General features: G+C 53.0%; 6 protein-coding genes across 6 annotated transcripts; 2 read left to right on the top strand and 4 right to left on the bottom strand.

Moving 5' to 3' along the window:
- Nucleotides 1-1,854: 1,854 nt before the first annotated feature.
- STEHIDRAFT_45863 (molybdenum cofactor synthesis 2) lies at nt 1,855-2,428 on the bottom strand (the record flags this gene model as incomplete). The annotated part of the gene is made up of 2 exons (XM_007297877.1): nt 1,855-2,198; nt 2,260-2,428. The coding sequence occupies 2 exons, from the start codon at nt 2,426-2,428 to the stop codon at nt 1,855-1,857; spliced, it is 513 nt and encodes a 170-aa protein (XP_007297939.1).
- A 339-nt stretch (nt 2,429-2,767) lies between these two features.
- STEHIDRAFT_117545 (uncharacterized protein) lies at nt 2,768-5,310 on the top strand (the record flags this gene model as incomplete). Its single annotated transcript, XM_007298862.1, has 13 exons — nt 2,768-3,085; nt 3,142-3,158; nt 3,221-3,252; nt 3,309-3,399; nt 3,462-3,477; nt 3,530-3,610; nt 3,676-3,721; nt 3,810-4,022; nt 4,114-4,211; nt 4,286-4,870; nt 4,942-5,053; nt 5,112-5,118; nt 5,190-5,310. Coding segments are annotated over exons 1-10 (1,114 nt in total), but the record flags the coding sequence as incomplete, so codon positions are not given.
- A 53-nt stretch (nt 5,311-5,363) lies between these two features.
- STEHIDRAFT_89608 (P-loop containing nucleoside triphosphate hydrolase protein) lies at nt 5,364-8,892 on the bottom strand (the record flags this gene model as incomplete). Its single annotated transcript, XM_007298247.1, has 11 exons — nt 5,364-6,254; nt 6,330-6,540; nt 6,623-6,803; nt 6,874-7,158; nt 7,225-7,366; nt 7,431-7,519; nt 7,580-7,765; nt 7,825-7,985; nt 8,039-8,236; nt 8,312-8,422; nt 8,495-8,892. The coding sequence occupies 11 exons, from the start codon at nt 8,890-8,892 to the stop codon at nt 6,093-6,095; spliced, it is 2,124 nt and encodes a 707-aa protein (XP_007298309.1). The 3' UTR covers nt 5,364-6,092.
- Nucleotides 8,893-9,048: 156 nt separating this feature from the next.
- On the bottom strand, nt 9,049-10,631 carry STEHIDRAFT_71375 (ATP:ADP antiporter). Its single transcript, XM_007298113.1, has 8 exons — nt 10,539-10,631; nt 10,431-10,459; nt 10,298-10,366; nt 10,093-10,243; nt 9,719-10,039; nt 9,482-9,663; nt 9,285-9,420; nt 9,049-9,231 (listed from the first exon to the last, which is right to left on the bottom strand). Exons 1-8 carry the CDS (start codon nt 10,579-10,581, stop codon nt 9,221-9,223), a joined length of 942 nt encoding a protein of 313 aa, XP_007298175.1. The 5' UTR covers nt 10,582-10,631; the 3' UTR covers nt 9,049-9,220.
- A 552-nt stretch (nt 10,632-11,183) lies between these two features.
- STEHIDRAFT_136385 (uncharacterized protein) lies at nt 11,184-14,180 on the bottom strand. Its single transcript, XM_007298861.1, has 11 exons — nt 14,092-14,180; nt 13,809-14,026; nt 13,449-13,630; nt 13,321-13,389; nt 13,178-13,262; nt 12,828-13,116; nt 12,661-12,766; nt 12,530-12,597; nt 12,308-12,468; nt 11,734-12,251; nt 11,184-11,678 (listed from the first exon to the last, which is right to left on the bottom strand). The coding sequence occupies exons 1-11, from the start codon at nt 14,122-14,124 to the stop codon at nt 11,665-11,667; spliced, it is 1,743 nt and encodes a 580-aa protein (XP_007298923.1). The 5' UTR covers nt 14,125-14,180; the 3' UTR covers nt 11,184-11,664.
- A 174-nt stretch (nt 14,181-14,354) lies between these two features.
- On the top strand, nt 14,355-15,280 carry STEHIDRAFT_48283 (nuclear movement protein nudC; the record flags this gene model as incomplete). The annotated part of the gene is made up of 7 exons (XM_007298045.1): nt 14,355-14,445; nt 14,512-14,706; nt 14,760-14,904; nt 14,961-14,982; nt 15,038-15,055; nt 15,114-15,155; nt 15,218-15,280. 7 exons carry the CDS (start codon nt 14,355-14,357, stop codon nt 15,278-15,280), a joined length of 576 nt encoding a protein of 191 aa, XP_007298107.1.
- Nucleotides 15,281-15,365: the final 85 nt, after the last annotated feature.

The following is a 15,365-nucleotide window of genomic DNA, read 5'->3' as shown; positions in this document are numbered from 1 at the left end:
ATAATTTGACATTTGCACTTACGCCACTCAGTGTGGCGAGGAAAAATCGCGATCGGGAACGCCGTGACTCGCGCGCCCACGTGACGACGCGTCGACCAAATTGGCAATGCATTCGCCTCGTTTCCTCAGGATCGTCCCTTCCACCACCATCTCTGCAAAGTTACCATCAAAGCCCCTGCGTCCTATACCCATAATACGCACTACTATACCATGGCCTCTCAACACTCGCAACAGCAACAGGAAGAGGAGGAGGAAGGGCTTCAAATCTCCGGGCCCATGCTCGTCCAGAAGCTGCAGGAGGCCGGCATCCACCCGAACGACATCAAGAAACTCGAAGACGCAGGGTTCCACACCGTCGAAGCCATCGCATATACCCCGAAGAAGAACCTCATTAGTATCAAGGGTATCTCTGAGCAGAAAGCGGAGAAGATCTTGGCTGAAGGTGCAGTTCTCGTCGCGGCGGGTGCGCATACATCCAATGTGTGGACTGACGAATTTTTTTTGGATCACAGCGCAGAAGATCGTTCCGCTTGGTTTTCAGAGTGCTACGGAGGTGCACGCGCGTAGATCGGAACTTGTACATATAACGACTGGCTCGAAGAACCTCGATACGTTACTTGGAGGTACGCATACCCTGCACGTCTCCTTCGACTAGGCGTCTTACCTCGTGTTTCGCGCTCTTCCACAGGTGGTATCGAGACTGGTTCCATAACCGAGCTCTTTGGAGAGTTCAGGACAGGAAAGTCACAGATCTGCCATACCCTAGCCGTGACATGTCAGCTTCCTGTCGATATGGGAGGTGGAGAGGGTAAATGTCTCTATATCGACACTGAGGGCACTTTCCGTCCCGTCCGATTGCTTGCCGTCGCAGAGCGCCTGGGACTGAACGGGGAGGAGGTCCTGGATAATGTTGCATACGCGAGGGCGTATAACGCGGATCATCAGTACCAGTTATTAACGGCCGCAAGCGCTCTGATGTCCGAGTCAAGGTGAGTATATGCGTTTCTCCCAGGCGAATGAGGAGGTAAGGTGCAGATGCTGACTGCGATGATGGTAACAGATTCTGTTTGCTTATCGTCGATTCTGCAACTGCGTTGTTCCGGAGTGATTACATCGGTCGTGGAGAACTGGCTGCTCGACAAGCGCATTTATCAAAGTTCTTGCGAAACTTGCAAAGACTGGCGGATGAGGTATGGTGGCTCCTTCATCATGCTACCGCACTTACTGGACTGATGTCGTTCTAGTTCGGGATCGCAGTCGTCTTTAGCAACCAAGTGATGTCAAATCCTGACGCCTCTGCTGGTCCATACGCCGCCAATGAGAAGAAGCCGATCGGAGGGAATATCCTCGCTCACGCATCTACAACACGGTGAGCATGTCTTCTCCACGCGCTAGATTGTGGACGAGTGGCTCATGAAGGTACATGACTTGACTTGCTACAGATTGCAACTGAAGAAGGGACGAGCCAACACCCGTGTCTGCAAGATCTACGATTCGCCATGTCTACCAGAATCTGAGACGACGTTCGCTATCTTGCAGAGTGGTATCGGCGACCCAGAGGAGGAAGAGTAGGCGTCGACCGGCCACGTATCACTCTCTTTCCCTATCGATCTTTTCTTGGGCGTGCATTGTAAGGTTTAGATCATTATTGTGCTTTTAGCTTCTCCCCGAGCGCTTGCGCTTGGGACTGTACTATTTCCCGGATGGACTCATATTTGCTACATTGCATCGACGACATCGATTGTGATAATACATATTGTATTTATGGGCGCCTTGGCGCTGATGACCATCTTCCGCTTCCACGCATGCGCTTCCTTCGGGGATAACGCAGCTCAGCGTCCCATTCCCCCAGTGCTATGCATTCGCCTTCCACTCCGCATCCTCCTCCCGTTCGCCCTCATAATACTCCCTCTTCCATATCTGAGCCTTCTTCTTGACCTCCTCGAGGATGAGCTCACACGCGGCGAATGCTTCCCTCCGATGTGGCGACGATACGGCGATCACGATAGAGGGTTCTCCGACCGGTACCGTTCCTAAACGGTGGTGCACCGTACACCGTATGAGCGGGGAGACTGCGTTGGGGGAAGGATCGTGGGATGAGCGGGAGACGGAGGCGCGGGTGGTGGTGAGGATGTCGGAGATGGTCTTGATGGCGAGTTTGCTGTAGGCTTGGTACTCGAGTTTCGTGACTACTTTTCCTAGATCGTGGCGTAAGTGACGAGTTTGAGAAATGAATCTCTGAGGGGGATGGTGAGACACCTTTGAAGGAGTTACGAGTGGTGCCTATGAAGACGGCGACAGCACCGGCGGCATCGTCGCCTACGGACACGATTATCTCATTCGTGTCGAGTCTGTCGTGTGTGAGGACGACGGGGCCATGCTCGGTGTCGAGACGAGCGTCGACGGAGGCAGCGTTGTGGACGTCCATGTACACAAACAGAGATAAGATAAATGTGGACCCCTATCCAGATCCGCGCATCCGAGATCCTTCCCAGTTCCGCACGGCCAACCCGTCTCTCAACATGCTGCTCTCTCGACGCGTCGCTGAGTCGGGAGGATAACTACTGCTGGCTCGAGTTGAATTTATTCCTCAACAACTAGTCAGACCGTCGTCGTCGTCGTTGTCGTTGTCGTTCGTGCCATGTTGCCCTCCGCCGTTCGACATGCCGTCCTCTCACATTCAATCCGCAAATCCCTCCCAGCCACGCTCTCGCGCGCCCTCGACAACGGCGCACCCATAGACATACACCCCCAAGTCCTCGATGCCCTCATCACCAGAAAACCAATAGTTGCGCTCGAGTCCACCATCATCACCCATGGCATGCCCCACCCCACAAACCTCGACACCGCGCTCTCTGTCGAGCGTAACGTCGCTTCTACGGGCGCGGTACCCGCGACCATAGGTCTGATTGGCGGACGGATTAAGTATGGACTCGAGCGCGGGGAGCTTGAGTATTTGGCTGATACGACGACGGAGTCTGTTAAGCTTTCGAGGAGGGATTTGGCGGCTGCTATGGCGTTGAAGAGGGATGGGGGGACGACTTGTAGTACGACGCTTATACTCGCTGCGTTGGCGGGGATAAAGGTATGTGTGTTTGAGACCTATACGCTACTTTTCTCCCTTATTGAAGAGTGGTGGAGGTGTTTGCTACAGGAGGGTGAGATGCCGTTCATGGTGCCACTGCTATGAGTTTGTGACTGAACGGGCTATATAACTCAGACTCGGTGGTGTACATCGCGGAGGAGAGAACTGTACGTGATTTAGTTTCGCCCAATGAATGTAGCTCTGATGCGTGTCCTTACTTCAGCTATGGATGTCTCTGCGGACCTGCTAGAGCTAAGTAGGAGCCCCGTCGGACTCGTCTCAGCTGGCGTTAAATCCATCCTGGACATTGGAAGGTCAGAAATATGTGTCCTTGAGATGTGATAGTCGTCTAAACACCTACTTGGATTTATGTTAGGACGCTCGAATATCTGGTAATCACTCGCCTCCACTCGGTGATTTTCTTGCATTGATGTGGGCATATAGGAAACCATTGGAGTGCCCGTCTTCACCTACGGCAAGACGAACGACTTCCCCGCCTTCTACAGTCGTCGAAGCGGGTTCAAGGTACAGTATCCCATCCCACTTCTTTCCTATGAGAGCATATAACTGATATCAACCTTATTGTTCAGAGTCCATGGCGGCTAGACGACCCGCAAACGGCTGCCCAAGTCCTACGTCAGTGTCCCCGTTCCCTCTCCCCCCTTTCTACAATTCCAATCTCACCCAATCCTTATTGACTACTCGAACGATGCACAACCACTAGTGACCCATGACAAGCTCAACATCAACACCGGCGTCCTCTTCGGCGTCCCCATCCCCGAAACCTACGAAGCCATCGGCGAACGCATCCAAGAAGCCGTCGAACAGGCCGTCGCAGAATCCGAAGGGAACGGGATGGCCAAGCGCGGGAAGGAGGCCACTCCGTGGTTGCTGAAACGTGTCGGCGAGCTTACGGAGGGGAAGTCTCTCGCTAGCAGTACGTTCTCATGTCTCACCACCTGTCCTTTCACTCCGTTTTGTGATGAGTCGGGCTTGACTGACGGGTGATATGAAACTTGAATGTGTAGATATTGCGTTGATTGAGAATACGGCGTTGGTGGGTGGACGGATCGCGGTGGAGCATGCGAAGCTTATTGCTGAGCAGGATGAGACGAGAGGATCGAATGTATGAGTCCTGATTTTTTGTGTGTTATATATACCACCAATGAATGAATTCATCTTCGCGGTATATTTCTACAGACCTACTCTGTCCCTGGGCTCAATTCCTCAGACAGCCTTCCGCTTCCAGTGACGGTCCCGACATCTATAACATCAACTACAACTTCCACCTCCTCGGCCTCAAGTCCTCTCCCCTTACCTCCAGCCAAGCTCGTAGTCATCGGTTCAGCCGCAATCGACATCACAGCCCAGGTATCGCCCACAGTCGACCCAACGGGCACCAAAGGTCTATACTCCACCTCCCCCGGGCGCGTCTCGCTTTCTCTGGGTGGTGTAGGGCGTAATGTAGCAGAGGCGGCACATCGCGTGCTTTCTTCGTTCTCTTCGTCTTCGTCACTTTCTTCGGCTACTAACTCAGAGTCAAAGGAGGAGGCAACGGTGCTGGTTTCGGCTGTGGGTAAGGACTCGTTTGGGAGGTTGTTGGTCGATGAGATGGGTAGGATGGGGATGAGAACCGATGGGCTGTTGGCCGCCGATCAGAATGAGAGCGAAGTTGAGGCTGACGATGGACGGACCGCGGTGTGTAATATGGTGTTGGACGGGAAAGGTGGGCTTGTCGGGGGTGTGGCAGATATGGATATTATCTTGTCGTTGAAAGAGAAGGAGGTGTGTAGCTTGTGTCCTACTTGTATGCCTTGGAATTTGTTACTGATGTGTGCTTGTTTCTTCTGTATCAGGTTCTCGATCAGCTGAAAAGGCATAGCCCTTCGGTGGTGGCTGTCGACGCTAACCTATCCCCAAGGATGCTCACTTCTGTCGTTCGTCACGCAAGCGAGAATAACCTCAATGGTGAATTGTTCTTGCCTTTCCCTCCCTACACAGGCTCGACTAATCTACCGCTCATGCATCTTCTACCTAGTCTTCTTGTAAGCGATTTCATTCCTATAGTTTCTACAATCTGATTTAACTCCCCTTACCCTACCAGCGAACCCACCTCCGTCCTCAAATCCACCGCCATCATGCCCGCCATCGCCTCATGGCTCAATACAAGGACAAATACGAATACGAACACTCCACTACGCTCTGCCCCAATAACCTTCGCATCCCCCAACCTCCTTGAGCTCTCCGCTCTCTACAACGCCGCCCGTTCCGAGTCATACGAGCTCACGAGCCACCCACACTGGTGGCGGACCATCGACTCTTTCAACCTTGGTTCCGAGTTTCGGTTACAGTTAGAGCAGCTCGCACGACTTCCTGCCGCACCTGGACCTCATTCTCACTCTGGGACCGCGATTGGGGGCGACGGAAAAGGAGAAGGGGCAGGGAAGAGCAAGCAGACGCTAGGCTTCCTCGTCCATGAAGGAGTAGCCCAAATGGCGATCAACCTCCTCCCGTTCTTCCAGAACCTCGTCATCAAATGCGGATCCATCGGCGTTATCCTCGTCTCTCGCATCCCCTCCTCCTCCTCCTCCTCAAACTCATCATCATGGATTAGCGGGGAGCAGACGAACGTCCCCCGCCGGACCATCATCCTCCACGGCAAATCCGACACCATCCTCCTGCGTCACTTCCCTGCGCATATCATCGCGGAGGACTCGATCGTGAACGTCACGGGCGCCGGGGACACTCTGGTCGGTGCGTTGTTGGCCGAGGTGGTTCGGGATCCGGGGTTGTTTGAAGGGAAAAGCAGCGGTGGTGGTGGTGGTGATGGGTTAGAGACGATGGGGGCGGCGGTGGAGAGGGCGCAGGGAGCGGCGGTGAAGACGTTGCAGAGTTCGTTGGCGGTGTCGCCGTTGCTTTCTGTGACGGGATCATGATTATGGTATTGTTACTACAGGATGGTATATAGCATACAACGTCCACCTTCGAGACGAGACCAAGAAAAACCTCAAGATAGGAAAGCGTCCTTTTTGTCCTCCACTAACAACTTCGCGCTATCACCAGAATGTAAAGGCCCGACTCTCACATGCTCCCTCGCCCGTCTCATCCGCTCCTTCGTCGCCACTTTCTCCGCCTTCAACTTATCCTTGACCTTCTTCGCATATCGAGCCTTCATACAAGGAAATGATGTCCGCCCGTAAGTCGCGCAATCAATGGAACGTACAAAGAAAGAAGCACAACGCACCTGAGCACCATGTTTCAGCCGGGTGATGATGTTCGCCGCCTGGCCCTTCGTCAACTTCTTAACCTCGTCAGGAAAGCTAGATTCACCCGCCGATGTCATCGATGCATCTGGGTGAATGAGCGTCGTAGGACGCATGCCCCAGCGCTTGGCGACGAAGGCCTGTTGGTTAGCGGTCGCCGGGAGCTGTCTCCACCTCGCAGACCGGAGTAGCCTGGATAGCACCGAACCATTTCATTCCGACAAATTAGGGTGAGTATAGATGACTAGATGGGACTGCAGCAACGCAAACGAACCCGAGTGCTAAGGGCCCCTTCATGATCTTTTGCGTGGCGTATGTGTCTGCGCCCCGGACGGCGTCGGTCAATGTCGTCGCCGTCAGGATTTGTCGATTATGGTGGTATCGCGAGATTTTCATGGCCATTGCGGTCTTGTAATCCATCGCTGGCGCATAGTGAGCCGCAAAGTGAACTTCCCCTGCGACAGTGATGAAAGCAGCCTATATGAGGGAGGGACATAAGTATTTAACGAAATGAATTCAACACACCCTCATCATCCTCCGTAGGTTCGATTCTAATATGTCCTTTCCCAAGACACTCTAGGACATACACATCGTCTCCACATCCTACCCAAGCATTCCGACTGAGCTTCATGATATTCGGTGCAGCGCCCGAAGCTTGATTCACCAAGGAGAATGGATTATCGTGATCGATGTAGGTCACCGTCGTCGGTTCTGGAATGTTATCCGTGCTGTCCCCGCGCCACACTATATCACCGTCTTCTCCTGTCAATTTGGCTTCTGCGAGGCCTTCCAAGTCTTCTGTTGATTGGTCTGACAGGTATCGGTATCATTGACGACGTCAGAGCTGGATTTGGTGACCAGTGAGAAATAGATTACCTTCGACGACTTCGTTAGGATCGAGCCCGAAGAGTGTTGGGGTACAGACGATGCCTGGGACACGGTCCATAACGTCCACGAAGTCGATGATTCGACAGTCCTGTTTCCCCGTCCCAGGAGACAATCTCATGCCTCGACCAATCTGTCCGACCGAACGTTCAGCATTAACGACCATTTCTCCAAATTGATAACAGTGAAAGACTGACCATCTGCGCAAACACGTTCCTCGAGCGCGTAGGACGTGCAACGACCACACAATCAATATTGGGTATGTCCGCGCCTTCGGTCAGAATGGCTACAACCATCACCAGTGATCAGTATTCGTACGTGAGAAGATGGACAGGTAGATACTCACCACAGTTAACGAGTACCGGAAACTCGCCCGCCTTGAAACTATTCACCAAGGCCTTACGCTCCGCTATCTGCGTCCCAGAGTAGACGTAGCGTGCGTCGATCCCGTATGCACGATACCAATCTGTCAACTGTCGTACGTGCGCAAGGTTGACGCAAAAAACGAGCGTTGATTTGCGTTTCTCTGAACCTGATGAATAACGGTGTTAGCGGGAATTCTCAGGGAAGAAGATACGAGCGTAGGCGCACCTGCTCTGTCGAGCCACGTCTGGACGATCAACCTGTTCACCGTCTCGGTATTAATCACCTGAGCAAGACTCGTAGGATTGAAGTCGCCCGTGCGCGAATTGACGGTGACCTCCTTCAAATTGATATTCGCTTTCACAGTCGTGAAGCGGACGTTACACAGCCTAAACTTGTCTAGTCAGAACCTGCCGTCAAATGACAAGCGGTCCATACATACCACTGCTCCTTGATCATCTCCAGAAAGTCTCTATGGTAGACGATTCGTTCAAACACGGACCCAAGCGCGAGGCCATCATGTCTGCTGAACGTCGCAGAAAAGCCAATGACCGGGATAGTATGCGGGATGGGAGGCGGTGTGAATTCTGAATCTGGGTGGACGATGGCGCGGTCGAAGTGGGAGAGGATTTTGCGGTACCTACTCCGCCAGTCAGCTTATGTACACAGCCGTTTGTTGATCCTCCAACAAGGAAGAGGAGCAAGGGAAACTCACGAAGGTGCAGCAGCATGATGCGCTTCGTCCACAACCACCGCTTTCAAACACTTCGGATCGAACTTTGCAAGTCTCTGCGCCTGGAGCAAAGTCTGATACGTCGCAATAGTACTATATACATCACCAGCTCAACCGTCAGAGCCTGGCGCGCCAATAGGGTACAAATACAACCGTCACACTCACATATCTGCCGTCCCCGACGCCCTATGCTTCACACCCTGCTCGATCTCCACCGTCCAATCAGGCCTCAGTCTCTCAGCTTGGCTGGCAGATTGTCTCGCGAGCTCGATGCTATTCACGATGACCAAACAACGCGTCGCGCCGGGTTGGGTCTTAGGAGGTGATATGCGGGACAGCAGCGAGATGAAGACAGCGGTTTTGCCTGCACCGGTGGGCAAAGATACACCGATGCGCGAGACGCCGGATTCGAGGGCATCGAGACAAGCATCGAGACAAGACTCTTGGTATGGCCGGAGGACGAGCTTCAGAGGTTGCGTAGACACGTCCCTGGCAAAGACACCAGTGGGGAGTACGAGATTACGACGTTGCAAGACGGACCATGGTCGGTGCCAGAGTGGCATGAGCAAAGGAGCAGTTCAAGTCCATTCTCATATTACAGCTCAACACACAACGCGATGAAGAGCGGCTCACTTAGTCCGTTCCTTTATTCACTCAAAATCTAAACATGTTTCTGACGGCACGCAGGCGTTGACTTTGCGCCGTTCTGGATGCAAGAAGGGTATACTTTCGAATGCATGTTACTTCGAATTCTTAATAAATCGCTGTATGATCTATCCAGCCAAACAGAAGACAAGAATAGGAATATAATCAACGAGTCTATTAAGAGAAAAGGTCGTAACCCATGTAATGAAGATGGCGAGCCCCCGAGAATCCAACCACTCAATACGATCAGCCAGATCCTGGAGTGACACGTCAGCATGTAGATAAGAGAGAGCGTGAGAAATACACATACCACCGGAGTAGACCTTGCCGAACATGATCTCCTGGAGCTTGTCGTAGAGCGACAACACACCAGCACCAGCAACACCACGGAGAATGTTGGCACCAGCACCCTTGAAGAGCGACTTGGTACCCTCCTTGGCGACGATCTAAGACATAAGACACAAGTCAGCACTGGCACAACTTTTACAGGGTGATCGCCGAACGGACCTGAGCACCAGCATCCAACATGTTCTTGTAATGCGGGCCGGAACCACCGGAGGTCATCATCATACGACGACGGATGGTGTCCAGAGGGTAGGAAGCAAGACCAGCACCAACGGTAACACCCCAACCGAGAGCGAACGAGGCGAGGAACGAACCCTGGAGAGCACCAGTGAGGACGGTGGCCTCTGCAAAAAAAGGTCAGACTCGCTGGCGATTGAATTGGCAGGAAAGAGAACGTACTGAGGGAGTCGTAGACACCGAAGTAGAGACCACGGTAGACGATGATACCCATGACTGAAGGAACGAAACCACGGTAAAGACCAGCAATACCATCGGTAGCGAGGGTCTTCTTGTAGACGTCTACGAGACCGTTGAATTGACGGGCTCCTCCACCCTTTGTTGACTTGGCATCGTTGGCGAGACGGGTACGGGCGTAATCGAGCGAGTAGACGAAGAGAAGGGACGTAGCACCGGCAGCACCACCAGACGCGACGTTACCAGCGAACCACTTCCAGTAGCCAGCCTCCTTCTTGAAACCGAACAAGGACTTGAAGTAGTCCTCTGAATTTGTGCATTAGTATGGATGTCCCGGGTAAAAGTAGGGCACGACTGACTGAAAGCGAAGTTGAGGGCCTGGGTGGGGAAGTAACGAATGACGTTGGCGGTGTTACCACGCCAGAGAGAGAGAAGACCCTCGTCGGCGTAGGTACGACGGAAGCAGTCCACAACACCCTTGTATGGTGTGGCGAGACGACCTTGCTTGATCTAGAGAGGAAAGGGCTAAGCTACACTCGGCTACACACTGCGCACGGGTCGCACCATCTCATCCTGGTTTTGAACCAACAGCTTGATACGCTCGATGGGGGCAGCGGATGTCTTCGCAACAGCCTATAGGGAGCACAAAATGGATTGAGAACAGACAAATACGCGAGGGCGGCGCGGCGAAACGTACAGCGGAGACACCACCCATCAAGAAATCAACTGGAAACGAGACGCGAATCAGCAACGAGAACGACGCCGACGAGAGCAACGACGGGGAGAGCGATGAAAGAACACATACTGCCGAACTCTGCGGGGGTCTTCCCCTTCTTGGCTGTGGCCATTTTTTGGGAGAGGGACTGAGTGGTGGTGGTGGAAGGGAAGGAAACGAACTGGTCTGAAAAAAACGGCGCGCGCGTCCATAAAGACCACGGCGAATCCCGACTTTTCCCTAACTCCGACCACGCACCACAATCCCATTGGTTCCCCCGCCCTTTCCCACGTATGGCAGCGGGCCGCCTCCCTTCGACGGCGTTGCAAGCGTATCTGCTCAGTCTCCAGCCCCTCTGCCCATAGCAGCAACCCGCAAGCCCGTAGACTTGCCCTTCGAGTGCATATATATCAAGCAGCCCTAGAGCTATCGAAGCTGCGAAGTGCCCTACGCCGTGGCACATCACCCACGCCCTGATTCGTGGATATCTTTGTGCCGGGTCCAATCGGAAAGCGCAAGGCACTGTTGCCAGCTCCTCGCGCTCTCCGTTTGCATTTTCTCAAAGTTCGAGCGAGTTCCAGCACCGCAATCATGAACTTATCGAGGACGCTCTCCTCCTGAGCCCGGCGAGCCGCTCGACCTCGGTAATCCCATGACTTGTTGGGGCAGTTGTGGACTGAGTGCACTCACCATCTCATCCAGACCGAAGATGCGCCACATACGTAGCGATAAGGCGTCTGACGAACCTAGCGCTGGGCTCATGTTGTTCATATTAGTGGAGAGTACGGAGGACATGTATGGTGCATGCGTTGTAAAACAATAGAAACCGCGACGAGTGGTCGATGCTGTATATGTACATAGGCGTACAAGAGAACCGGGACATTATGTGCGTGGAACGCTCCTAGGTAGGCGAAAACCCCATATGCGATGCGAAGAAACAGGACAAAAACATGAAGTGTGCAAAACGTCCAAGATACGAAGAGCGAAGGAAATCACCGATGGGAATGATAGCGATCCTTGTACAAAGTCGAAGCAAGGCTCGACGCGTTCGTGGCCAAAGACGATGGCGTGTAGTGAGGCGGGTAATCCCTCGCGAACGCAAGACTACTCGTGTACGAGGCTTGAGGAAGACGGCTCTCGGGTCCGGTGTTGTAGTCGTATTGGAACGAGGGTAGTGGAGGGTGTTGCGGCTGCTGGGAATAACCGCCCACGTCGTTCATATACGAGGAGCTTCCGCCAATATTACTACCACTGGTGGAGGCATTGAGAGAACCGTTGACGTTACCAGAGTTGCCCACGCTCCTCATCACCGTGTGTGATGCATCCTGCACACGAGACTTCTTCCAGATCTGCTCCGTCGGAGACGGCAGGTCGTCCAGTGCCTTTCGTTTCCCGTTCGAGCTCGCGAGCGACGGCGGCGGCGCGGGCTCATCTTCGTCCGAATCCAGCGTCAAGTCGATGACTTGTGAGTCGGGAGGACCCGAGTCGTTGGAGAGGGCAGATGAGTCTTGTCGAACAGAAAACGAAAGTTCGCGCTTGACCTGTCCCTCCTCTTCGTCATCAGAGTCATCCAGGACGAAGACCTCCTGTTCCGGCTCCTTGTCATTCGACTTTCCATTGCCGTTGAGATGAGGTTTCTTCTCCGGTGTCGGAGGTAAGCTGAGGGCTGGCGGTGGAGGTTTATGGGTTGCCTTCCATGCGGGGGAGGCGTACATATTGTCCGATGTATGCCACTCGCCATCAGCTTCCACCATAACGTCCTCGACTTCCTCCGGTGTGGCCTTCAGGATATGATCAAAGTAGCTGTCGGAAGAAGGAAATCAGTGACGTTCAATTCAGAGTAGTGACAAGTAACATACCCATCGACTATGAGGTCCTCGTGATTGACTGGTTTTTCGCATATAGGACACGACCATGTCGTCGTTTGTTCATTGACCGAATACCACGATAGCGCATCGAAGCACTGTGGATGTACGCATTGGATCGCTCGACACGGCGTGCTTATGCGCATGTAGCTCAGCTAGACAGCGAATTAACGTGTAAGAAATATACAATGAGGTTAGAAGTAGATGGCGACTTACTGGGCACTTGACTGACATCTTTACAGGACCGGCGACGATATCGTCATCATCAGAGACTGAGGCCCTCACTAAAGGTCATTATAGTTTAGTCAAAGTATGGATGGTGATGAGAAAACGTATACACGACTTACTCTTGGCAAGGATCTCCTCACTGGTCTTTCGCTTCGTCGCCTTCAATGTCGTAATCAGCTGGTCAACGCTGGTTACTTTGACGAGCATGACGGCGATGTAGTACTTCTGTATACACGGTAAACGGTCATTGGGATGAATGGAGTCACCATAGCGATGATCGTCGTACCTTCGGAGGTGCCGGTTGCTGGTTATTGTTCTGCTGGCTATTTACGTAGACCATCTCCACCTTCGATGGGACGCCAGCCTGCATTCTTGTGAACTTGGTCAAGTCAGCGGGAGGGGCTGTCCCTGGCTTCTTCTTCAGGCCCTTCATATTAGCGGTGATCTGAGTACCATTCACTCGTACTTCGCATGTAGGTGGGAACTCGATAGGACATGGCCCAGAGGTCGCGCGGAAGGATGCGGGTGCGTAATATGAAGAAGATGTGCAGTAGAGGCGAAGTTGATGCGGCGAGCTGAACCATTGTGTCACGTGTTAGTCGAGATTCAAAGCGATATAGGGCATACGAAGCATACGATGTTGATTTGAGCTTTTCGACCTGCTCGTTGGTCAACGTGAATGATACTGACTGCTGGCGGCGATCAACGCCGCTGGTTGACTCTGAAGACCAAATAGCATGAACAAAAAGAAATTATGTGGCGCGAAAGAGGTTGCTTACCGGGACACTCAGCAAAATTTGAAACCATTTGTTCGACATTGAAGAACGGAGAAGGCCTAAAACGGGGAGCTGCGCGAGCGCGCGTGAGTACAATCTGCTTTTATCGCCAGGCGATCAAACATGCGTACGGAGTTTTTGTGAAGAAGCTGCACCCATGGCCCCAGGTATGGCTGGTACTGTCTTGCGAATGGTCGTGTTACCGTTGTAGGTTTGCCATGGTGTCACCGTGCTAGGCCCTGCGGCGGCGGCTGCGTTGGATGCAAAAGGTTTGGTGTTGGGCATATATGGAGTGTAACCGCCGTGCTTGTATCTAGACGCCGGGGGAGGTACACGCCGCGGTAACGCGTGATTAGTATGTGGCTTCATAGTGATTTAAAAAGAAAGCAATGTAGGGCGTGGGGTAAAGGGGAAATCGTGCGCGAGACGAGCGTGCTCGCCACAGGGAGCGAGCGCGGTCGCGGTTGAGAGCAAGAAGGAGCCGGACTCACTGGCCGGCATTCCGGACTTGATAGAGCACGCCGCGCGCCTTCGTCCATTTGTCGACGTCCCTGTTCGCCTTCCAGAGATCCATGCATCCAGTTATGCGCTCGATGAGATCCTGCTTTTTTCCTGTCTTGCTCAGCATCGTGAAGTTCTCTTCGTTGAAGCCTGCGACGATGTGCTTCAGTCTATCGACGGTATTGTGGCGAATGCCCTGCTTGAGCGTCTATTTTGCAAAACCGGTTTTTGGCGTGAATAGAGGACGTAAAACCTGCCACTGAACGGACGCACCTCAAAATCATCCCAGGTATCAACGGTGGCCATTTTTCCGGTACCCTGTGGTCGCTCAAAAGGACGGCTGAACAGGCAAGAGAAAGGCGAAGACTCGGAATGAGAGGAAGAAAAGAAAGCGAACGACGGCGAGTGCGGGTTCGCACCCATCACCAGTAAGACACACGTCTCACGTGCACTTTCGCACGCTTCTTAACGCTCCTTCGGGCCACGATAATCTCATTCCGGTTCCTTCTCCATCGCCACCCATCTTCACTTGCATCATGACCGAAGACGAGTACGACAAACTCACGCCAGAGGAGCGAGCAGCGAAGGACAAGGCTGATCGTGAGCGCGAGGCGGGCGAGCAGGCAGGTCAGCTCTGATTTGATGCCTTGTACGTCTCTTGGTCCCTAAATCCACAATCCCCTTTGCCTCCAGCGCTTCCTTACTCGTGGAAGCAGGAGCTTGGCGAGGTCGATATTGTCGTACCAGTTCCTAAAGGGACACGATCGCGCGACCTCGTTGTTGTTATTGCAAAAAAGAAGCTGAGCGTAGGTCTGAAGGGCAAAGAGCCCATTATGTCCGGCGAATTGTGCAAGGAAGTCAAGATGGATGACAGTACCTGGACGTTGGGTAGGTAGTCTACCTCTCCATGGAGGACCGTATCATGACGCTCTCTTCATTAGAGGACCAGCAATCCGTTGAGATCCATCTCGAGAAGGTTAACAAGCAGCAGTGGTGGGAGAATGTCCTTACACACCACCCCAAGATCGACACCCGAAAGATCGAGCCCGAGAACAGCAAGCTCAGCGATCTGGATGGCGAGACCAGGTAAGCCATCGCAATGGACTTCGCCTTGCACTTGTACTGTACTGACACCTCTGCAGGGGGATGGTTGAAAAGATGATGGTATGAACCAAGTTGATCCATGACTATCTCATTCTGACCCTTCTTCCTCCTTCAGTTCGATAATCAGCAGAAGGTGCGTCTCGCTCTTACTGAGAAGCTCTTTTCGCGTTCTTATAGATGTTCATTTGCAGCAAATGGGCAAACCCACCTCTGACGAACTCAAGAAACAAGAGGTAGGCTCACGCTAAGCTATTTATCAGAACGCGCTCATAGTGTTCGCGCATCTTTACTATAGGCTTTGAAGAAGTTCCAGGCCGCCCACCCCGAGCTGGACTTCTCCAACGCGAAGATCTCATAAGTGGACGTTCTCGTTTTTCATGTATCTCTAGCCTGATCGAAGTGAAGTGGCCAAGAAGTATCACCCAATGTATTGTGCTTGAATG

This window comes from Stereum hirsutum (genome assembly GCF_000264905.1).
Source record: "Stereum hirsutum FP-91666 SS1 unplaced genomic scaffold STEHIscaffold_1, whole genome shotgun sequence".
Taxonomy (NCBI): Eukaryota; Fungi; Basidiomycota; class Agaricomycetes; order Russulales; family Stereaceae; genus Stereum; species Stereum hirsutum.
This window is presented reverse-complemented; position numbering and strand designations above follow the sequence as displayed.